The following is a 24,042-nucleotide window of genomic DNA, read 5'->3' on the forward strand; positions in this document are numbered from 1 at the left end:
ATGCTAGTCCGTTGTCTAGTGTCTGCTTCCTTCAAAGAGCAAATAGCTCACTGGAAGCATTAAACGTGTTCGTGTCTTTTAATAAGAGCTTAACCGTGAATAGGGTTTCGTCATAGACAGGCCCGGATCAAGGATTGCCCGAGGCCCGAGCGGATGCGAAGGTCCCTTGGTGATGAGCATACAAAAACTTCTTTGTTTTCAAACAGTATTTGAGCAAAATGAAACATAAAGTTGATGTGTAATAACTAAAAAAAGGTCTTTGTAAGGGGGCCTAAAATGTGGGGGCCCGAGCACGAATAACCACTCCCGGCCACCCCCATCCCACCCGTACATCCAGCCCTGGTCATACAGATGTAATGGTAAATCCCATTTAAGAGTTCCACTAAAAAATTAAACTCTTTCAAAAAGGGCATTTACACAATGAACTTGTTTTCGAAATTTATTAGACATTCCGCGGAATTCCGTTTAATTTTGTCAAAATCTATTTTTTGAAGACGAAATTTTTAGAATTTGACGAAACGAAACGAAATTCAAAATCATAAATTTTGCCTGGTGGAATTCCGTGGAATTCCGCGGAATTTCGTTTCGAGTTGCATTTAACGAAACTTTTCGGTATACCGCATACCCTTATCAAAAAGGTCACGAGGTCGATAAAACGTTATATCGTCGGAAAAAAATGGTGTGTTTAACCGAAAAATATTGTTACATTGAAGTGTATATTCAGTCAAATAATTTATTGCCCTTTCGGCGTTTTCGGCCTAACAATCTATTGGCTTATTTTGATGATATTGTATGTATTTTGACATAAACTACAATGGAAAAGCAAGAGCTCTATTTAAGTCAATAATTGAATCCATTTAAGTAAAGGATCCTTTTAAGTTTCCCCGACTCATTACTTTAATGGAGGTTTGAGTGTACTGGAATCCACAGGAAGAACTCCTTAAGGAATCTCTAGGGGCGACTCCTAGGAAATCTCTAGAAGGAACTCTCGGAGGAATTCCCAAAGATATCCCAAGATAGATGGAACTCTGGAAGCAATCTTCAGAATGAAGTTCTGGAGGAATTCCCAGTAAAAACTTCTTTAAAAACTCCAAGAAAATCCCTTCAAAGAACTCATGGTGATATCCCCAGAAGAAGCTTCTGGAACGAAATTGAGGAGATATTCCTAGAAGGGGGGTAATGCCAGCTCTTCACACCCAGAAGTAACTCCTACAGGAATCCCCAGAAAGGGACACCTGGAGGAACACAGAACTCAGAACTCTTGGGGACTTCTCCAGATGAACTCCAGCAAGACTTTCCCAAATAGTTTACAATTTCCATCCTAGCAATCCTTTAGACCTCTCTTCAGCCGTTTCATCCAAGATTGCTCTGGCATTTTTTTTTCATCACAAATACCTTACACAATAGAAATACACTAGAACTCCAATGGCGCTGTAGTCACTTTTCTTATTTAATTAATTAAATAACTTTAAAAGTAATTTCTGTCTATTTTTAAGTGTCTATCTTATAGAGCATCTTTTGTTTTGGTACACAAAATGTATTTTACACTTCTAGTACCACTACTGACGCTGTAAGGGCTTAGCAAACTAGATGTTATTCACACGAACAGTCGGGACATTGGACTTCTGTGGCTAATTATTCTAATCCTTACACGAAATACTCCGACAATTCCATCGGAGAATTCTCCAACTTTCTATTATAGGGAATCTTCCTGACCAGGGTACCCACCATCAATCCTGGCGAGCAATGAGGATGCAATCTAGCAATCCATTCCGAAAAAAAATAACATGTAGCAGGAATCTTTCTGCAATTCCTTCTGAGGTATCTTCAGCTATTCGTATTAGGGAATATTCCTGCAACTATTTCCGAGGAATCCTATAGCAAATTGTTTCTGGAATCCTCTAGCAGTTTCATCCGAGCATCCTAGCGAGACATTGTTGTAACACAACCGGTACAACTCATCAAAAAACAATAGGTTGAGTTAATGTTTTCTCATTAGTTTATCAAAACTTACTTCAAATTTAGTTCGGTGGCAGGTAAAATTCAAAACGGAAAATGACACGTTGCACCCCAGATTTGGCGCTTTCCAGAATGCGATTGACTCACCACCACGCCCCAGTAGATAAATGTGCCACGTGGCTGCTTGATGGTGGACGGAACAGCGGCACCCGATGTGTTAACCCTTTTGGAGGCTGAACTGGGAGCGCAACAATTCATATAATTACGTTTGGACGAATTACTTTCACTCGGAAGTCATCAAGTTCTTTTATGATTATAATTCAACAATACGTTGCTGGATTGTGTAATGAGAACCATTCATCTGATGCGATCCTTTGTGCCATTTAGTTTGTAAGTTATGTTCTTCGTAGTTTTTACATCGGTTTATGGCTTTCTCCTGTGTTTCCGCACCTTTTCGAAACAGTACTCGCTTGCAATATTTACGACCCGTACGTGATTTACTCTTAAACCCTTGAACAACACAATGTGATTGAACCCGCCTCCATCTCACAATCGGAAACGTATTCCTCGTGCGGAAAATACCATAAAAATCACTATAAAATGATTGCCCCAAATAAAATTGGCACCGTAAAATTGTGATGGATTTTTCAACAATTCTTGCTAGATTACTGCTACATAGCTCTCTACCGCCACTTGAACGGAATGCACTCGTAACCGGAAGTAGAACTGCGCTTTCGAAAGTTTTTCGCTCAACAAACAGATTGTTGTCAGAGGTGCGGATGGAAGGACGGACGAACGACGGTAAGCGAAACACTATGTTTCAAGTCGTCATGTAAAAGCGCTTGCTTCTGGCTATACTTGACCGATTCGGCTACAAAGTGTTTAAAATGTTGATCCCTGCATTACGCTTCCGAACCGAGTGGAAGTCGACTCGGTTGGTTTCGTTGGCAATGAAGTGCTACAAAACAAAAAATGGCAAACGTTCATTAGATTGAAAGCACAAGATTAAGTCCTTTTGGGGACAAGGAAGATGAGAGAGCGCGGCGAAAAAAAACCGAGTTGACAAATTGACAACGACCAGACGGACGATATGTTGTAATCCGGGAAATTCTTTTAATCTACATGGTGGTGGATACCGCGTGCCCACTACCTACTTCGGTTTCGGAGAACAAACAGAGAACATCATCAGACGATACAGTTCCGGAAAGTGGTGAGTGCTCCGCTGTAGAAAAAAAGATCGTACGACTGGAAATCCACCAGATGCAGTTTGCTCTTCGCGGAGATTAATTTCGCATTCTCTGTGTGCTTGGAGCTTTTCTTGGGTGATTCCTGACGAACGTGAATGCTGTTACAGGAAGTAATTATTTAAAATAGAAAAAAGCGATTACAGAAGCAATCCGATTGAAGTCGAATTGAATATTCATTTGACCTTTCATCGTTTTTCTTTTTGTAATCCAACTTGTCTACATTTTCGTAGTTTTTTTTTCTACAATCTTCAGGAATATCTTGAGCATGAGCAGAGATGACCGTACAATTTGCAGTCGATGCTCCGTGATTTTAGACAATCAAAATTTCACAGCGGATCAATAAGTTGGGCTTGAGACTAGCTACTAGTTTCATTCCTCATCTCACTTCTGACTCTTTGCTGTTGAGTTCTCACTTGTTATTCCTCACTGATTCTGACTCCTCACTCTTCACTTTTTAATGCTTACTTTTTGCTGCTTACGTGTCCCATCCTCCTCATCTCTCACTCATTGCAGTTTATTCATCTCTGCTACTTCTTCTGTCTTATTTATCATCTCTCAGTTCTCCCTCTCCAGTACTCCCTTTTCAATGCTTTATACTACATACGGCTCATATCTAACTGCTTACTTCTCACTCCAAACAGTTAGCATCTCACTTCTCACTTTTCGCAGCTCATTCCTCATTACATACTTATCACTCCTCATTTTCATTTCTCCCTTTTCACGACACACTGCTCGCTTCTTATTCTTTATTCTTCACAGTTCAATACTCAGTGAGCACTGTTCACTTCTATTCACTTTTAATTCTTTGCTACTCACTTCTCACTGCTACACACTTCCCACTCTTAACTATTTAAAACTCATCCCTAATTTATCACAGCTTACTCCACAGTACTCATTCCAAACTTCTCACTTATCACGCTGCTCACTCGCCACTATCTCACACTCTTCACTGATCACTTCTCACAGTGTGCTCCAACTTGTCACTCTTCACTGGTTAGTTCACATTTAATATTTTCACTCTTCATTGCTTATGCCTTACTTCTAAATGCTCATCATTGTGGGACAGCTATAAGTTAAACATACGCATATGCTATGCGTATAAATAAAACATACGCTACATAATCACGATGTACCTTTTGCAATGTTAAAGTAAACACAGATGACCTTCCGATTTTTTGTCTTCTCTGTCTTCTCTGTCTTCTCTGTCTTCTCTATCTTCTCTGTCTTCTCTGTCTTCTCTGTCTTCTCTGTCTTCTCTGTCTTCTCTGTCTTCTCTGTCTTCTCTGTCTTCTCTGTCTTCTCTGTCTTCTCTGTCTTCTCTGTCTTCTCTGTCTTCTCTGTCTTCTCTGTCTTCTCTGTCTTCTCTGTCTTCTCTGTCTTCTCTGTCTTCTCTGTCTTCTCTGTCTTCTCTGTCTTCTCTGTCTTCTCTGTCTTCTCTGTCTTCTCTGTCTTCTCTGTCTTCTCTGTCTTCTCTGTCTTCTCTGTCTTCTCTGTCTTCTCTGTCTTCTCTGTCTTCTCTGTCTTCTCTGTCTTCTCTGTCTTCTCTGTCTTCTCTGTCTTCTCTGTCTTCTCTGTCTTCTCTGTCTTCTCTGTCTTCTCTGTCTCTCTGTCTTCTCTGTCTCTCTGTCTTCTCTGTCTTCTCTGTCTTCTCTGTCTTCTCTGTCTTCTCTGTCTTCTCTGTCTTCTCTGTCTTCTCTGTCTTCTCTGTCTTCTCTGTCTTCTCTGTCTTCTCTGTCTTCTCTGTCTTCTCTGTCTTCTCTGTCTTCTCTGTCTTCTCTGTCTTCTCTGTCTTCTCTGTCTTCTCTGTCTTCTCTGTCTTCTCTGTCTTCTCTGTCTTCTCTGTCTTCTCTGTCTTCTCTGTCTTCTCTGTCTTCTCTGTCTTCTCTGTCTTCTCTGTCTTCTCTGTCTTCTCTGTCTTCTCTGTCTTCTCTGTCTTCTCTGTCTTCTCTGTCTTCTCTGTCTTCTCTGTCTTCTCTGTCTTCTCTGTCTTCTCTGTCTTCTCTGTCTTCTCTGTCTTCTCTGTCTTCTCTGTCTTCTCTGTCTTCTCTGTCTTCTCTGTCTTCTCTGTCTTCTCTGTCTTCTCTGTCTTCTCTGTCTTCTCTGTCTTCTCTGTCTTCTCTGTCTTCTCTGTCTTCTCTGTCTTCTCTGTCTTCTCTGTCTTCTCTGTCTTCTCTGTCTTCTCTGTCTTCTCTGTCTTCTCTGTCTTCTCTGTCTTCTCTGTCTTCTCTGTCTTCTCTGTCTTCTCTGTCTTCTCTGTCTTCTCTGTCTTCTCTGTCTTCTCTGTCTTCTCTGTCTTCTCTGTCTTCTCTGTCTTCTCTGTCTTCTCTGTCTTCTCTGTCTTCTCTGTCTTCTCTGTCTTCTCTGTCTTCTCTGTCTTCTCTGTCTTCTCTGTCTTCTCTGTCTTCTCTGTCTTCTCTGTCTTCTCTGTCTTCTCTGTCTTCTCTGTCTTCTCTGTCTTCTCTGTATTCTCTGTATTCTCTGTCTTCTCTGTCTTCTCTGTCTTCTCTGTCTTCTCTGTCTTCTCTGTCTTCTCTGTCTTCTCTGTCTTCTCTGTCTTCTCTGTCTTCTCTGTCTTCTCTGTCTTCTCTGTCTTCTCTGTCTTCTCTGTCTTCTCTGTCTTCTCTGTCTTCTCTGTCTTCTCTGTCTTCTCTGTCTTCTCTGTCTTCTCTGTCTTCTCTGTCTTCTCTGTCTTCTCTGTCTTCTCTGTCTTCTCTGTCTTCTCTGTCTTCTCTGTCTTCTCTGTCTTCTCTGTCTTCTCTGTCTTCTCTGTCTTCTCTGTCTTCTCTGTCTTCTCTGTCTTCTCTGTCTTCTCTGTCTTCTCTGTCTTCTCTGTCTTCTCTGTCTTCTCTGTCTTCTCTGTCTTCTCTGTCTTCTCTGTCTTCTCTGTCTTCTCTGTCTTCTCTGTCTTCTCTGTCTTCTCTGTCTTCTCTGTCTTCTCTGTCTTCTCTGTCTTCTCTGTCTTCTCTGTCTTCTCTGTCTTCTCTGTCTTCTCTGTCTTCTCTGTCTTCTCTGTCTTCTCTGTCTTCTCTGTCTTCTCTGTCTTCTCTGTCTTCTCTGTCTTCTCTGTCTTCTCTGTCTTCTCTGTCTTCTCTGTCTTCTCTGTCTTCTCTGTCTTCTCTGTCTTCTCTGGCTTCTCTGTCTTCTCTGTCTTCTCTGTCTTCTTTGTCTTCTCTGTCTTCTCTGTCTTCTCTGTCTTCTCTGTCTTCTCTGTCTTCTCTGTCTTCTCTGTCTTCTCTGTCTTCTCTGTCTTCTCTGTCTTCTCTGTCTTCTCTGTCTTCTCTGTCTTCTCTGTCTTCTCTGTCTTCTCTGTCTTCTCTGTCTTCTCTGTCTTCTCTGTCTTCTCTGTCTTCTCTGTCTTCTCTGTCTTCTCTGTCTTCTCTGTCTTCTCTGTCTTCTCTGTCTTCTCTGTCTTCTCTGTCTTCTCTGTCTTCTCTGTCTTCTCTGTCTTCTCTGTCTTCTCTGTCTTCTCTGTCTTCTCTGTCTTCTCTGTCTTCTCTGTCTTCTCTGTCTTCTCTGTCTTCTCTGTCTTCTCTGTCTTCTCTGTCTTCTCTGTCTTCTCTGTCTTCTCTGTCTTCTCTGTCTTCTCTGTCTTCTCTGTCTTCTCTGTCTTCTCTGTCTTCTCTGTCTTCTCTGTCTTCTCTGTCTTCTCTGTCTTCTCTGTCTTCTCTGTCTTCTCTGTCTTCTCTGTCTTCTCTGTCTTCTCTGTCTTCTCTGTCTTCTCTGTCTTCTCTGTCTTCTCTGTCTTCTCTGTCTTCTCTGTCTTCTCTGTCTTCTCTGTCTTCCCTGTCTTCTCTGTATTCTCCGTCTTCTCTGTTTTCTTTGTCTTCTCTGTCGTCTCTGTCTTCTCCGCCTTCTCTGTCTTCTCTGTCGTCTTCTCTGTCGTCTTCTCTGTCGTCTTCTTTGTCGTTTTCTCCGTCGTCTTCTCTGTCGTCTTCTCTGTCGTCTTCTCTGTCGTCTTCTCTGTCGTCTTCTCTGTCGTCTTCTCTGTCGTCTTCTCTGTCGTCTTCTCTGTCATCTTCTCTGTCGTCTTCTCTGTCGTCCTCTCTGTCGTCCTCTCTGTCGTCCTCTCTGTCGTCTTCTCTGTCGTCTTCTCTGTCGTCTTTTCTGTCGTCTTTTTTGTCGTCTTCTCTGTCGTCTTCTCTGTCGTCTTCTCTGTCGTCTTCTCTGACGTCTTCTCTGACGTCTTCTTTGTCGTCTTCTCTGTCGTCTTCTCTGTTGTCTTCTCTTTCGTCTTCTCTGACGTCTTCTTTGTCGTCTTCTTTGTCGTCTTCTCTGTCGTCTTCTCTGTTGTCTTCTCTTTCGTCTTCTCTGACGTCTTCTCTGTCGTCTTCTTTGTCGTCTTCCCTGTCGTCTTCTCTGTCGTTTTCTCTGTCGTCTTCTCTGTCGTCTTCTCTGTTGTCTACTCTGTCGTCTTCTCTGACGTCTTCTCTGTCGTCTTCTCTGTCGTCTTCTCTGTCGTCTTCTCTGTCGTCTTCTCTGTCGTCTTCTCTGTCGTCTGCTCTGTCGTCTTCTCTGTCGTCTTCTCTTTCGTCTTCTCTGACGTCTTCTTTGTCGTCTTCTCTGTCGTCTTCTCTGTTGTCTTCTCTTTCGTCTTCTCTGACGTCTTCTCTGTCGTCTTCTCTGTCGTCTTCTCTGTCGTCTTCTCTGTCGTCTTCTCTGTCGTCTTCTTTGTCGTCTTCTTTGTCGTCTTCTCTGTCGTCTTCTCTGTCGTCTTCTCTGTCGTTTTCTCTGTCGTCTTCTCTGTCGTCTTCTCTGTCGTCTTCTCTGTTGTCTTCTCTGTCGTCTTCTCTGTCGTCTTCTCTGTCGTCTTCTCTGTCGTCTTCTCTGTCGTCTTCTCTGTCGTCTTCTCTGTCGTCTTCTCTGTCGTCTTCTCTGTCGTCTTCTCTGTCGTCTTCTCTGTCGTCTTCTCTGTCGTCTTCTCTGTCGTCTTCTCTGTCGTCTTCTCTGTCGTCTTCTCTGTCGTCTTCTCTGTCGTCTTCTCTGTCGTCTTCTCTGTAGTCTTCTCTGTCGTCTTCTCTGTCGTCTTCTCTGTCGTCTTCTCTGTCGTCTTCTCTGTCGTCTTCTCTGTCGTCTTCTCTGACATCTTCTCTGTCGTCTTCTCTGTTTTCTTCTCTGTCGTCTTCTCTGTCGCCTTCTCTGTCGTCTGCTTTGTCGTCTTCTCTGTCGTCTGCTATGTGTTCTCTGTCCTCTAAGTCTTCTCAGTCTTTTCTGTCTTCTCTGTCGTCTTCTCTGTCTTCTCTGTCTTCTCTGTCTTCTCTGTCTTCTCTGTCTTCTCTGTCTTCTCTGTCTTCTCTGTCTTCTCTGTCTTCTCTGTCTTCTCTGTCTTCTCTGTCTTCTCTGTCTTCTCTGTCTTCTCTGTCTTCTCTGTCTTCTCTGTCTTCTCTGTCTTCTCTGTCTTCTCTGTCTTCTCTGTCTTCTCTGTCTTCTCTGTCTTCTCTGTCTTCTCTGTCTTCTCTGTCTTCTCTGTCTTCTCTGTCTTCTCTGTCTTCTCTGTCTTCTCTGTCTTCTCTGTCTTCTCTGTCTTCTCTGTCTTCTCTGTCTTCTCTGTCTTCTCTGTCTTCTCTGTCTTCTCTGTCTTCTCTGTCTTCTCTGTCTTCTCTGTCTTCTCTGTCTTCTCTGTCTTCTCTGTCTTCTCTGTCTTCTCTGTCTTCTCTGTCTTCTCTGTCTTCTCTGTCTTCTCTGTCTTCTCTGTCTTCTCTGTCTTCTCTGTCTTCTCTGTCTTCTCTGTCTTCTCTGTCTTCTCTGTCTTCTCTGTCTTCTCTGTCTTCTTTGTCTTCTCTGTCTTCTCTGTCTTCTCTGTCTTCTCTGTCTTCTCTGTCTTCTCTGTCTTCTCTGTCTTCTCTGTCTTCTCTGTCTTCTCTGTCTTCTCTGTCTTCTCTGTCTTCTCTGTCTTCTCTGTCTTCTCTGTCTTCTCTGTCTTCTCTGTCTTCTCTGTCTTCTCTGTCTTCTCTGTCTTCTCTGTCTTCTCTGTCTTCTCTGTCTTCTCTGTCTTCTCTGTCTTCTCTATCTTCTCGGTCTTCTCGGACTTCTCTGTCTTCTCTGTCTTCTCTGTCTTCTCTGTCTTCTCTGTCTTCTCTGTCTTCTCTGTCTTCTCTATCTTCTCTATCTTCTCTGTCTTCTCTATCTTCTCTATCTTCTCTATCTTCTCTATTTTCTCTATCTTCTCTATCTTCTCTATCTTCTCTGTCTTTTCTGTCTTCTCTGTCTTCTCTGGCTTCTCTGTCTTCTTTTCTGTCGTCTTCTCTGTCGTCTTCTCTGTCGTCTTCTCTGTCGTCTTCTCTGCCGTCTACTCTGTCATCATCTCTGTCGTTTTCTCTGTCGTCTTCTCTGTCGTCGTCTCTGTCGTCTTCTCTGTCGTCTTCTCTGTCGTCTTCTCTGTCGTCTTCTCTGTCGTCTTCTCTGTCGTCTTCTCTGTCGTCTTCTCTGTCGTCTTCTCTGTCGTCTTCTCTGTCGTCTTCTCTGTCGTCTTCTCTGTCTTCTTTTCTGTCGTCTTCTCTGTCGTCTTCTATGTCTTCTCAGTCTTCTCTGTCTTCTCTGTGTTCTTAGTCTTCTCTGTTTTCTCTGTCTTCTCTGTTCTCTTGTCTTTTTGTCTTTTTGACTTCTTGTCTTCTTGTCATTTGTTTTGGAATTTCTGTCTCATGGTCTATTATGTTAAAAATATGTCTACTTCAATTACCAGATCTTCATCATCATCGTAGATATCATTTGCTGAAAATGAAACATTGCAACTCTATCACCTCCTGCACTACCAGCACATACCGAATTGAACCAATTTCCGAGCAATTTCGGTATGCAAATTCCTCCGGCATCACTCATCCAATTTATCCATCCTATTATCCCCGTGTATGACATTTCGCTGATTACGCAAAAATACGAGTTTGAAGATCCGAGAAAAAATGAAACTTCCGGCCCGGGGCAATCCATCACCATTCTTCAAGCAGGACCGATGGTGAGGGAAGGAATGAACCAAAATGAAAATAACAAAACAAAAATCTGCATATCCCTCTGTTGATTCGCTTGATCCCAATCCCTTCGCAACCCCCGTCACATGTGTGATTTATCCCATGACTACCGAAAAGATGAAAGCCTGCCAGCCAAAGCAGACAAAAGGAAAATATTTTCATTATTCATTTGCCAAACGAAATGAACCGTCGCTGACTGACTGGGCTGGATGGGGTAGGTAATTTGCAATGACTTTACGTTGCGGAACAGTCAGCAAATCGGAACCAAGATTCTTGTTTATGGCAAATGGAAGCAAATCTCCTCGAGATCCTCCCGGAAGAGAGGTGATAAAGAAAACTCCCAAGACCAAACGTTGGGAAAGTCTTCCACTCACTTTGCATCAATGATAAGTAATTGCAAGCCAAGTCAGGGTTCGAGTACGATGGCGACGGCGACGGCCAACGACGACGGTACGATTGTAGACTCGAGAATTGTACATAGGAAGTGCATGCATGTGTAAAATCTACTTACGTTACGAAAGTTATCTGAATGAGTTCTCGTTCTCTTTCAAGTCTTATTGCCGAGTTGACTTTTCCCTCCGGGAATAGGTTTAGCTGATATTTCCTTTTTGCATCTACCTGCTTGCATTCAAAGTTGGATTCTGTTCGACAAAGAGTTGTTTTAGGGTGGTGCGTAGACTAGACTAGACTAGACTAGACTAGACTAGACTAGACTAGACTAGACTAGACTAGACTAGACTAGACTAGACTAGACTAGACTAGACTAGACTAGACTAGACTAGACTAGACTAGACTAGACTAGACTAGACTAGACTAGACTAGACTAGACTAGACTAGACTAGACTAGACTAGACTAGACTAGACTAGACTAGACTAGACTAGACTAGACTAGACTAGACTAGACTAGACTAGACTAGACTAGACTAGACTAGACTAGACTAGACTAGACTAGACTAGACTAGACTAGACTAGACTAGACTAGACTAGACTAGACTAGACTAGACTAGACTAGACTAGACTAGACTAGACTAGACTAGACTAGACTAGACTAGACTAGACTAGACTAGACTAGACTAGACTAGACTAGACTAGACTAGACTAGACTAGACTAGACTAGACTAGACTAGACTAGACTAGACTAGACTAGACTAGACTAGACTAGACTAGACTAGACTAGACTAGACTAGACTAGACTAGACTAGACTAGACTAGACTAGACTAGACTAGACTAGACTAGACTAGACTAGACTAGACTAGACTAGACTAGACTAGACTAGACTAGACTAGACTAGACTAGACTAGACTAGACTAGACTAGACTAGACTAGACTAGACTAGACTAGACTAGACTAGACTAGACTAGACTAGACTAGACTAGACTAGACTAGACTAGACTAGACTAGACTAGACTAGACTAGACTAGACTAGACTTCCCTTTCTTTTTTTCTTTTCCTTTCTTTTCTTCTCTTTACTTTACTTTACTATCCTTTTCTTTTCTTTTCTTTTCCTTTCCTTTTGTTTTCTTTTTTCATTTCTTCTTTTCTCTTTCTCCTCTTCATTTATCTCTTTTAATATTTTGTCTTCTTTTCTTCTCTCATCCGTCTGTAACTCTCTATTTTCTGTGATGTTAGTACCACCCCAGTCACCCTTCTTCAAATATAGTTCCATTTATGCCACTTGAGCAGCACAGTCAAGCTTGTCAAACCCTCTCCCCGTAGCATTGCCGGGACGCTTACAGTTTCGACTCGCTCGACAAAAAAGGATACAATTTAGAAACTCTTTCAGAAGGAAAAATGGAAATGGATCCCGCATGCATACACTGAGCTCTGTCTCTATTTGAGGTGTGTACTTAAGCCACAGTAACCAAACGGCTTTCGTCCTTTGATTGTGCTTCCTTTTTTTTCTGCTGCTGCTGCTGCTGACTTGAGCACACTTTGTTTGCATTGCACTTGTTTAGTTTTGTCCTCAGTTTCCAAAAACTTCCGAAATAGTTCCACTTCTTTATGGGATCCGGCTAGACATCCGATTGTGAGGATACTAAGTAGGAAAAGTTCTCTCTACCATGCAAATGTCGGGAAAATCCGGCATGCAATCATCAATCATGAACACATCCATCAACAGCCACAAGCTGGTGTAATTAAAAAATGAAAATTAAAAATTTATGACTTGCCTGGCCCCACTCTGGAGGAAAACATCCCTCCTCGAAAAGCACACAATGCACCGCAATATAAATTACTAATTAATTGACTTTTGTACCAGCATTATTGTCAGCAGGAACCATCGTAGAGAGACGATGCACTAGTGCACATGAACCATCCCGGTTTGCAATTTTTTCGCATTTTTCATTCCATTCCACTGCTGCTGCATGCTGCATTAATTGCAACGATGATGCTGCTGCCGGTTAGCACTCTGGGGAATAATCCCACAACCATGCAATTCCGATGAAATTTGATTAAAAATTCATTCTTAGATTTGAATAATGATAATGTGGAAAATAGCTTTTGGCTCCCGGTTCCCTGCCCGAACCGACAACGCGACGAAAGGATTGTTTCACGTAATGAAATTAGCTTTGCCCATCATTGCAAGCAGGACCAAAGTGAGAGATGCATTTTGTCGCTGGTGGTGGTGGTACCACGTGACGACGAAGCAGTTTTGTGAGATGTGAACTCAGATTTCTGTGTGCAATCAGAGCTGCAATCTTTTCGACATTTGACAAACCAGAAGCGGGGGATGCATTTTGTAAAATGGTAATTGAATTATGCTTTCATTAAAGTGCCACGAGTGATGCTTCGCCATGCACAATGAGTTGCATCAATTAATCAGCCCAAAGTGGATTATCTATAATGCATCATTGTTTACAAGATCCTGCGGGGATTGAGCGGAGGGATTTGAAAGTTGTAATCAGCAATATTCCAATCAAAATTCAATGAGCGAAACTCTTATCCGGATTAAATTGTGAAGAAATGCAACTACGTTGCTGCACACTCATACATTCAAAGTTGCCTTAGTCGCGCGGTTGGCCACCACTGCCAGCACTCGCTTATGCTAAGTACGAAAAGCGAGATTTTTCTGTACCTGCTGGAACTCCTCTATTCGTTCCTTTAGGGATTTCTACAACAATTCATCCATTTTAACCCTGACAATTTCCTCAGAATTTACACAGAACCTCTTCCAGAAGTACCCCGGAAAGTTCTTCAGGAATTCCACGAGAATTTCTTGGGGAAATCTGAGAAAATTCCTACAGGAGCCCCCGGGAATACTTCCATGGCTACCCCAGAAATACTTCCAAGAATTCATTTTTTTTTCTGGAAATTCTCCAAGAATTTTTCCATTATTTTTGATAAAAAAAACCCTCCAAGGTGCTCCTGAGAATTTCTTCACGAAAATTCGTCCATAAATAATCCTAATATTCTTTTTAGGATTTCCACAAAATTTATTTCAGCAGCTCACCGAGAATTCCTCCAAGATTTCGTCAAGAAGTCCTGTAATAATTATGCATGAATCTCCGGAGTTCTCCGTGAATACCTCTAGGGGTTCCTCGGAAATTTATCCATACATTCTCCGGAAGTACAGGAAGTACCTACAGGAGTTCACAGGGAATTCCTTAAAGAGCTTTCCGGAAATTCCTCGGGAATTTCCTCCGGAAATCCGTTCAGGAGTTCGCCTTGAATTCCTCCATCAGATCTATGGGAATTACTCCAAGAGTTTTTTGGGAATTCCTCCAGGAGTTACAGAGGAATTTCTTCAAGAGTTCAAGTTATTTCTCTTGGAGTAACCCAAGAATTTCTCCAAAATTTATTCGGAAATTACTCCAGGAAATCCTCGGGATCTTCTCCGGGAATTAATCGGGAATTCCTCCACGAATTCCCCGGTAATTCCTCCAGTAGTTATTCTGGGGTTCCATGGCAATTTCTCCAGGAGTTTCCAGGGATTTTTTCCTGGAGTTTCCTAGAAATTCTTCCAGGAGTAACCCAGAAATTTTTACAGGAATTCGTCCAAAAGTTCCCCATGAATTGGAATTCTCCAGGATTCTAAGGTATTCTACAGGATTTGCCAGGCATTCCATCAGCAGAAGTTCCTCCAGGAGTTATTTGAAAATTCTTCCAAGAGATCCCTGGAAATTCATCCAGGAGCTATTCGGGAATTCCTTCTGGAGTTTCCCTGGAATTTTTCCAGAAGCTACCCCGAAATTCTTCCAAAAGTTCCCAATGAATTTCTCCAGGAATTCCCGTAAAATTTCTACAGAAGTTCCCAGGAATACCTCCAGCAGTTCCCCTGGAATTTCTCATGGAGTTTCCCGGGAATTCCTCAAAAAAATTTCCGGAAATTACTCCAGGAGTTCCCCAATAATTCCTCAAGAAGTTCCTGAGAAATTCCTGCAGGAGTTCAAAGGTATTCCTCCAGGAATTCCACCTGGAGTTCCCTGGGAATTCTTTCGGGAGTTTCCCAGAAATTCCTCCAGGAGTATTTTCAAGAATTACTCCAAGAGTTCTCCGAAGATTTACCCAGGAAATCCCCGGCGATTTATCCAGGAATTCCCCGGCAACTTCTCCAGGATTTATTCAAGAATTCCTCCCGGAGTTATTCAGGAATTCTTCTAAAAGTTTCTCATGGAGTTCCTCCAGGAGTTCGTAGGAAATGCTTTCAGGAGTTCTGGGGAAATTTCTACAGGAGCTTTTTAAAAATTCTTCCCAGGAAATTCCCCGTGATATCTCCAGGAATTCCCCGGTAATTCTTCCAGGAGTTCCCAGGGAATTCCTCCTGGAGTTTCCAAGGAATTCTTTCAGGAGTTATTCAGGAATCCTACCAAAATTTTATCATTAATTTCTCCAGGAGTTTCCGGAATATTCCTGCATGAGTTCCCCTGGAATTTCTCCAGGAGTTTCCTGAGAAATTCCTCCAGCAGTTCTGCGAAAATTCTTCCAGCAGTTCCCCTGGAAAATTCCCCAGGATTTCATCCAGGAATCTCCCGGATTTTTTTTTTTCAGGAATTCACTCGTAATTCCTTCAGGTATTCCCCGATAATTCCTCTAGGAATTCTCCGGTTCTTTCTGCAGGAGTTATTCAGGAATTCGTTCTGGAGTTCTCAGGAATTGCCTCCTGGAGTTTTCCAGGAATTTTTCCAGGAATCACCCAGGAAAATTATTTCAGGAGTTTCCTAGAAATTCCTCCAGGAGTTATTTAAGACTTCTTTCAAAAGTTCCAGGAATTCCACGGTAATTTCTCCAGGAATTCCCCAATAATTAATTCAGGATTTATTTATAAATTTCTCAAGAGATCCCTGGGAATTCCTCCAGGAGTTTTCCAGAATTTCCTCTAGAAGTTTCCCTGGAATTCTTCCAAGAGGGATCCAGGAATTCCTCCAAGAGTTATTCAGGAAATTTTCTAAAAGTTCCCCAAGAATTCCTCTAGGAGTTTCCGGGAAATTACTACAGCATGAGCTCCCTGGGAATTCCTGCAGGAGTTTTCATAGGAGTTTTCCAGAATATCCTCCTGCACTTTCCCGGGATTTCATTCACTGCCGTTCTACGCATTAATTGTCGAGAACCTGGAACAATTGCCGGGGATTTCTTTGGAATATTGCCGAGGAGTTCGTGAAGAAAATTTCTGAGGAAGTCCTGGAGGAATTTCCAACAAATTCAAGGGGAACTCTTAGGGGTATTCCCGTGGAACTCCTACAGGAATCCCCAAGAAACTCCAGCCAAAATTCTTGGAGGAATTCCCGAGGCACTCCGGGAGAAACTCCTAAAGGAATTATCAATGAACTTCTGGAAGACCTTCCGAGGAACTCCTGGATAAATTGCCACGGAACTCCGTGAAACTTCTGTGATTTTCCCGAGAAATTTCTTAAGAAATTTCTAAGCAACACATTGAAGAATTCACATTGAACTCCTGGAGGAATTCCCTAAGAATTACTGGAGGAAGAATTCCTGGAGGAGTTCTTGAGGAACTCCAAGTGCAATTCAAGGGAAACTTCTCCAAAAATTGATGGGGAACTCCTTCAAAAATTGCCAGGGTTCTCCTGGGAAAAATGCCGAGCAACACATCGGGATAAAAATCAACTCCTGGAGATATTCCCGTGAAACTTCAAGAGAAATTCTCAGAAAACTCCTGGGCAAACTCTCAAGGTACTTCTGAAGCAGTTCTCCGGGAACTTCTGCCGAAATACTCAGGGAACTCTTGAAAAAAAAAACAACCAGCGATCTCCTGGGAAGAACTTCTGAGGAAATTCCCGAGGATGTTCTGAAGCAATTTTAGCTGAACTCCTAGAAGAACTTCTGCAGACATTCCAGGGAAACTCTTAAAAATTACCGGGAATCTCGTAGAAAAATTACCGAGGGGCTCTTGAAAGAATTTCCAAGAAAGCTTTGAAGGATTCCCAGGAAACTGATGAAAGAATACCCAAAGGGCAACTGAAGTAATTCCCCGGAGAATTTTGTCAAAATTCCTGGGAAACTTCATGAGATATTACCGAAGAACTCCTGAAGGAATTTCTGAGGAACTACTGAAGGAATTATTTTCAAATTTCAGGTAGAATTTCCAGGGAACTTATTGAGGGATTCCCAGATGATTCCCCAAGGAACTCTTTCGAGAAACTCCCAACCAGCAATCACAAGCCACATACAAGCAAGCATGCTGAATTATTGCTTTATAATTGTAATGATAGCTGAACTTAAATTAGGCTGTACACTCTACTGTACAAATGTTTTTTCAATTGAAAAAGTAGCCAATGTTCAACCTTCCGTATCGTATTAACAATGATGATTTAAAACACTTAAATAAGTTTTCTATTCGACTTGCAGTAATTTCTTTACAATATAGTTTAATAAGACGTTTTTCTGCTTCTTGTTAAGGAAATGTACAAACTAGCACATGTATCTGTATAATGTGTGTTTTCACAAGTTGAATAAGCGCTTTTGTTTCATCAGACTTCGACTCAGAGAACAGGATAAAAACACGTGTTTTTTACTGAACAGCAGCTGAACTAATGGGTCGTTCAGATGTTAAACATAATCTTCTGTGCTTATTCACCACTGCTGAGTAAGAGTCGAAGTGTGATCATTATTAAACCACGGGAAGTTTATGTTTTGATTTGAGCGCATCAATTCATCATCTCTAGGATGACGCAGATAGGAAAACATGCGACTGGCAATCGACGGGTCTCGAGTTCAGATAATGATTAAGGAATATTTATGTGTTGTTATTATTTATAAATAGTTGTTCATAGCATAAGTGCCATTCACAAACTCTCGTAGAAATTGAAATTTTTTGAATTTTATTTATTTTTAATCATTTTTGCTAAAGCTGAATAACAGCTTTACTATATAATTCTAAAACGCTTTGAACAACACACAGTTCAGTTGGTACACAAAACTATGCTTTATAATTTCTTCAAATTTGGATGAACAAAACCCGAACAAAGGTTATGACTGAAAATGATCCAAATGTTATTCAGCATCACGCTGAATTAAATCATCATGAAGGTGCTTGTTGAATGTGAAATTATTAGTTAGGCTCTTCGTGGGATTTCCGAGGAACTCTAAGTGAACCTATGGATGAATGCCCTCGTGACTTTCTTAAGAACTCGTGGGCTGATTTTCGAGGAATTCTGAAGGTATTCTTGAGGAACTCCGGGGGAAATATCCCAGTTACTGCTGGAGGAATTATCGATGAACCCCTGGAGAAATTCCCGTGGAACCTCTGCAGGATGTCCTGAGGAACTTGAGAATTTGATGAAGCACTTCTGGAAGAACTCCTAGTGGATTAACCTAAGAGAAATTCCATTAGCATAAAATGCAAAGGAGCTTCTGAAAACAAGCAGGTCTCGAAGGATTTCTCGGGGAACTCGTGGGAAAACAAATCGATGAGCTGCAGGAGAAATTCCCAATGATCCCGTGGAAGAATTGTCTAGAAACTGCTGAAAGAACTGTTGCGGAATTCTCAGGCACTCCTTGTAGAGTCCTCCCAAGGAATTTAAAAAGGAGAATTTCTCAACTCGCAGGAAAATTCCTGAAGATCTCCTGTAAAATGTTTCAAGGAACTCCTGGAATTCCCAAGAAAGTTCTGTAGGAATTCGCTGGAAAATTTCGGAAGGAATTCCCATGAAACTCTGAAGGAATTCCAGAAGAACTCCTGGAGAAGTGGCCGAGAAAGTCCTGAAGGCACTTCCGTGATATTTCTGGAGGTATTTCCGAGGAACACCTGGCGATATTACCGGGTAGGTTTTGGAGGAATTCATGCAGGAATTCCCGATGAGCTACTGGACATGTTCCCGGTCAACGTATGGATATATTCCTTAAGAACTCCTGGTAGAATTTCCGAGCATCTACTGGAGGAACTTTCGTGAAGCTCTTGAAACATTGGAGTTTTTTCAAGCAACATTTGAACGACTCTTCCAAGAAACACTTGGAGATAATCTTGAAACTGTGAAGTTCAAGAAGCTTTTAGAAAGATAGAGAAACACCTTAAGGAATCTTTATCCAGCATCTCATGAATTCATTAGTTAACACTCGCAATTCTATGAATTTTGACATACTGAAACCCCCGTCTTCCGAAAACCTTAGGTTTTTCTTTTCAGATAAAACCTGATCTTTTTCGGAGCATTTTTTGTGTACCACTTCTTCCCAGCATCCTTATATTTTTCTGAGACCACTAGCTTTTTCTGGATTAACTCGGAGGATCTCAAAAGAAGTTCAATGGGTCCGGAGGGGGTTTAAGGGGCATTTCATGGGGTCTCAAGAGCATGTCAGAGGGTCTGAAAAGTTTCAAGAAACGTTTCGAGAGGCCTCATGAGGCCTGCGAGGGCTTCCAATGAGGGCCAAGTGGGCACCAGAAGCGTTTAACCTTCCGTAACTCGCGTGGTTGGCCACCACCGTCAGCACCACGCTAATGCTGAGTACAAAAAGCGAGATATTTTCAGCGTGTTGTACAAAATACAACAGCGCGACCGCTCTAGGGTTAAGGAAGTTTTTTATCTTTTGTTATAGTGCGTTTTAATTTATGCTAGCTCTTTACAGTTTCAGAAAGTCTAAGGAGGTCTCAGGAGGCCTCAGGGCGTTAAAGGACCTGCGGAGCATTTCAGAGGATCTCAGAAGCGTTTCATGAGATCTCAAGTGGTCTGATGGGATCTCAGGAGGCCTCAGGGCGTTGCAGGGGGTCTTCAGAGGTTTCTGGAGATCTTACGAGCGTCCTTCCACGCCGCATGCTATCGGCCCTCGCACCTTACAAGTAGAAGTGGAGAGAGAGTCGATAGAACGAACCACGAGTGGGTTATGACTTCGATATGTTGTGTTCAATGTTCATATTGCATAACAGTGCGTTTTCGCATTTGTTTGTTTTTTTTTTCGGTGTGGGTATGATTGGTTCGCTACAGTTGGTCCTCAATGTTGTGGCACAGTAGTGGTATGCTACACAGTTTCAATTGATCGCGAATGAATTTTTGCACTTCTGCCGGGCTGGGACCTTTGGGTAGCACGTTGACAACAACGACTAGCGTGTTTTTTAGATAAGCCCATTGTTAGTCTTTTGATAATAGCACTACGTTGAGGTTGAGAAAAAAGGCAATCGAACAGAACCGAACTCAAGAAAGAAGAGAAAAAAATAATCTTTTTTTATTTCAACTTATTTAAAACAACACAGTAGATTACATCATAATCTTATCAAAATTCCACATAGCTGGGCAATCCAGCGTGAACATTTTCCTCGATGCCACAATGGTTTTCACCCCTCACAATCTTGAAGAACCCACAGTCACCCCAAACCTTTCCCCACGTATTGGCCACCAGCCAATACTTGGTTCCCTCTTCAACGCCCCATCCGATCAACTTAATCGCATGTCCTCCATTCAGGCGTCCTGTTTTGTGCCGGTAAACTCCACCCGAATGGGGTACCAGGTCAGCATATTGCTGGATCACCGCCTGCACCGGTCCATTGATGAAAATTTCCTCCATGATCTTCTGCTCATCAGCTGGAACCGAATACGCCACCCGGCCAAACCTCCTATCCCGCAAGCAATCGGTCACGTTGTAACCCGCGTTGCACTTACTGTTGCAGTTCGGTTCATCCGGATGCTCTCCCGTGGTCGGACAATGCGGCGGCATCGGGTACGGATGACATCCTTGTTTGGAGCCGTACGGCCCTCCACTCGAAACGCCCTGCTTCACCCAATAGGACCAAATCGGCCCGGGAAAGCCTCCGCCACTGCATCCACCGCCGCATTCGTAACAGCAAGACAGCAAATCGAACGCCCCGAACACGAACTGCTTCTCGCCCTTGGAGTGGATGCACCACCGGTCGGTCATGGCCGAAGCTCCCGAAACGTACGCGCACGATCCACAACAGCCCTGGGTGCGGATCTCCTGCAGACTGGGGCACTCGGGCCACCTTTCCCGGGCGTCAAACGATTTGGGAAGCAGCACATCCTGGGGCAAAATGTTGATGGCCGGATGAAGGCGAGTTTCTTTCAGTTTTTCCAGAGGTATTCCTGGGATGTCCAGAAGCCACGCAAACGAGGATGTTGTGCTGTTGAGGAGGATTTTACCGTGAACTGCTGCAGTGAGCGCTAAAGTTGATAGGATGATGTGAATCATTTTGATGGTGGGATGTTTTGTAATTGACAACGTTGATGAACGGTCTTCTTTTATACTTTTCGAAATCTTTTGTTACAAGGGCTTGCAAAATTGTAACAACGATTGCTTCCTAGTCTTATCAGCATGAATCTGTATCACCGGTGGAATACGGGTCTGGTTGTTGTAGGCTGCGCTCATTTGATGTTAATCCAGGTCACATCTCGCTGTTTACCTTGGATGTTTGTAAATATGATCCAAGCGTGACACACTTCTCCTGGCGTTGACCTGGAATTGAGGGATCGTTTCACGTTGTTCTCTTCTAGAAATGTCACCTTAATACGTTGTGAATAAAAGTTACAATCTATTTATTTCCATTATGTGAATTGTTAGAAATAATGAATTACAAACAGATTACATTATGATGTGAATCGGCAGAAGTGTGAGATCGGTGTGTGGGTGCTATTTTTCTTGATCAGGGGTGAACAATTTCACGAACATGTCAAACGAGTCGACGGTCAGCGCAGCCCTGCCTCATAGCTCGCAGAACGGTGAGTACCGGCGAAAGAACCATTCCAAAGGCAAAACTGCCACAAAGAACAAAAGCAAACGAAAGTAAGTCTATGTCACCATTCGTAACGATCCGTTTGTAATGATTACCCAGGGCCGAATGTACGGGGGGGGGGCCCGGCCTCCACATTTTAGGAGCCCCAACAAAAAACTTTTTTGGTTGCTACACACTTAGAAAACTCCGAAACAGTTTTTGCACATCGCTTTTGTACCTCCAAGGGGCCTCCACATTCGCTCCGGCCCCGGGCCCCCACAATACTTAATCCGGGCCTGTGATTACTTAATAGTGCAGTGCGGCGAATGTGATGCGTGGTTTCATCTTTCGTGTGTTGAAGTGAATCCGTCAGTAGTGGAGGAAATAAGCTAGTCGTGCCCTGACTTTGGAAGTGCATCTAACCGAAAGAGCCCCAGGCAAATTTCGACACCCGTGATGCAAAGAGCCAGAGAGAATCTTCAACATTTCACTTCACCCCCGTGCGTCCTGAAGGGTTAATGAGGGAATCTAGTTTGCAAGGACAGGCCTTGCTCCTGGGAATTTCAGGTAGGGCCAAGGAGGTTTCCAGAAAGTTCCTAGAGAGCCCAGAATAGGGAGTTGCAAGAGGCTTCAAGGGGTTGTTTCACGAATTTAAGGAACTTTTTAAGGGCGTTCTTTCAGGTTTTATTGATGCTTTTATGGGAATACGGGAAATTCAGGGACATTTCAATAGTACATATTAAGAGGTATTCAGGGACGTTTTGAGGGGTCTCTAAAAGGCGTTATAAGGTGTTATAAGGGGTTTATAGGGCGTTTCAAGGCATTTTGGAGTAATGTCAAAGAGTTTTAGGGGATTTAAGAACATAAGGGCGTTCCAAGAGGTTTTGGGGGTATTTGATAGCATTTCACGAGTTTTTCAAGGGGTTTCAGGTGCGTTTCAGGGGATTTCTGGAGCCTATTAAGGGGTTTCAGAGTCATTTCAAATAAATTATGGTATTTCAAAGGCGTTTCAATGGGATTTTCAGGGAGGTTTCAGATGCGCTTCGAGGCATTTCATGCAAGGGGGCTTCAGGAACGCCCTTAAATCAATGGTAATTTCAGGGACGTTTTAAAAGATATTATGATGGGGTCTCTGAAAATCATATGAAACTCCCTGAAATGCATCCGAAATCAACCTAAAACTCGCATGAACCCAGTCTAGCGCAACTGAGACACTCCGTAACGTCTCTGAATCCAACAAAACAAACTCTTAAACTTTCTGAAATGTCTCCAAATTTCCCCTGAAACCCCTTGGACCCCATGTAACGCATCCGAGACCCTCCGAAACCCCCGAAAACGTCTGCGTAACGTCTCTGAATCCCGCTGAAAATACTCTGAGACTTCCTGAAATGCCTCCGAAATCCCCCTAAAACCCCCTCGGACCCTATGTAACGCACCTGAGATGGTCCGAAACCTCCGAAAATTCCTCCGTAACGCCTCTGCATCTCGCTGAAACAGCTCTGAAACTCCCAGATATGCTTCAAAAATCCCCCTAAAACCTCCACGGACCCCTTGTAATGCACCTGAGACTCTCCGAAACCCCCGAAAACGCTTCCGTAACGCCTCTGAAATCAGCCTAAAATGCTCTTAACCTAATCCTCTAACTTGTAACACCACCAAAACCCGTCGAAAGTCCTCTGAAACTCTCTACAATGCTATAGAATCCTCCCCCACTTAAAACCTCCTGGTACACCGCTGAAACCCCTTGTGACCTCCTGAAACGCCGCTGCAACCTCTTTTTGCTTTCCCCTATACCCCGGAGTGCTTATGCACACTATTGGCTCTGAGTAAATTTCCCTCTTTTCATTTCATTTCATTTATTTAGATAACATCAAATTCATGATAAAACTGAATCAACAATTGGTCGCCATAATACTCGATTTGTGGCTGCAGCTCTCCAACCTCGGTCACGCCCAACACTCGCCAGATCACGCTCCACCTGGTCCGCCCATCGTGCTCTCTGTGCTCCACGCCTTCTTGTACCAACTAGATGGTTAGCAAACACCAACTTTGCAGGGTTGTTGTCCGGCATTCTTGCAACATGCCCTGCCCACCGTATCCTTCCGGCTTTGGCCACCTTCTGGATGCTGGGTTCGCCGTAAAGTGCAGCGAGCTCGTGGTTCATCCTTCTCCGCCACACACCGTTCTCCTGCACACCGCCAAAGATCGTCCTTAGCACACGTCGCTCGAAAACTCAGAGTGCTTGCAGGTCCTCCTCGAGCATGGTCCATGTCTCGTGCCCGTAGAGGACCACCGGTCTTATTAACGTTTTGTACATGGTGCATTTGGTGTGTGGGTGAATCTTTTTCGACCGCAGTTTCTTCTGGAGCCCGTAGTAGGCTCGAATTCCGCTGATGATGCGCCACTGAATTTCACGACTCACGTTGTTGTCAGCCGTCAGTAAGGATCCGAGGTAGACGGATTCCTCCGCTACCTCGAAAGTATCCCCGTCTATCGTAACATTACTACCCAGACGGATCCGGTCGTGTTCGGTTCCGCCTACCAGCATGTACTTTGTTTTTGAGCCATTCAACACCAGTCCGACCTTTGCTGCTTCGCGTTTCAGGCGGGTGTACAGCTCTGCCACCGTTCCAAATCTTCTGGCAATAATGTCCATGTCATCCGCAAAGCACACAAATTGACCGTATTTTGTGAAAATCGTTCCCCGGCTGTTGAGCCCGGCTCGTCGCATCACACCTTCCAGAGCGATGTTGAAGAGTAGGCATG

The 24,042-nt window shown here is 43.2% G+C and overlaps 1 protein-coding gene across 1 annotated transcript; it reads right to left on the reverse strand.

The window, feature by feature from the left end:
* Positions 1–19,826: 19,826 nt before the first annotated feature.
* LOC109413169 (cathepsin B-like) lies at positions 19,827–20,884 on the reverse strand. The gene has a single exon (XM_062845394.1). It carries the CDS (start codon positions 20,754–20,756, stop codon positions 19,827–19,829), a length of 930 nt encoding a protein of 309 aa, XP_062701378.1. The 5' UTR covers positions 20,757–20,884.
* Between the last annotated feature and the right edge of the window lie 3,158 nt (positions 20,885–24,042).

This window comes from Aedes albopictus, chromosome 1 (genome assembly GCF_035046485.1).
Source record: "Aedes albopictus strain Foshan chromosome 1, AalbF5, whole genome shotgun sequence".
In the NCBI taxonomy this organism is placed as follows: Eukaryota; Metazoa; Arthropoda; class Insecta; order Diptera; family Culicidae; genus Aedes; species Aedes albopictus.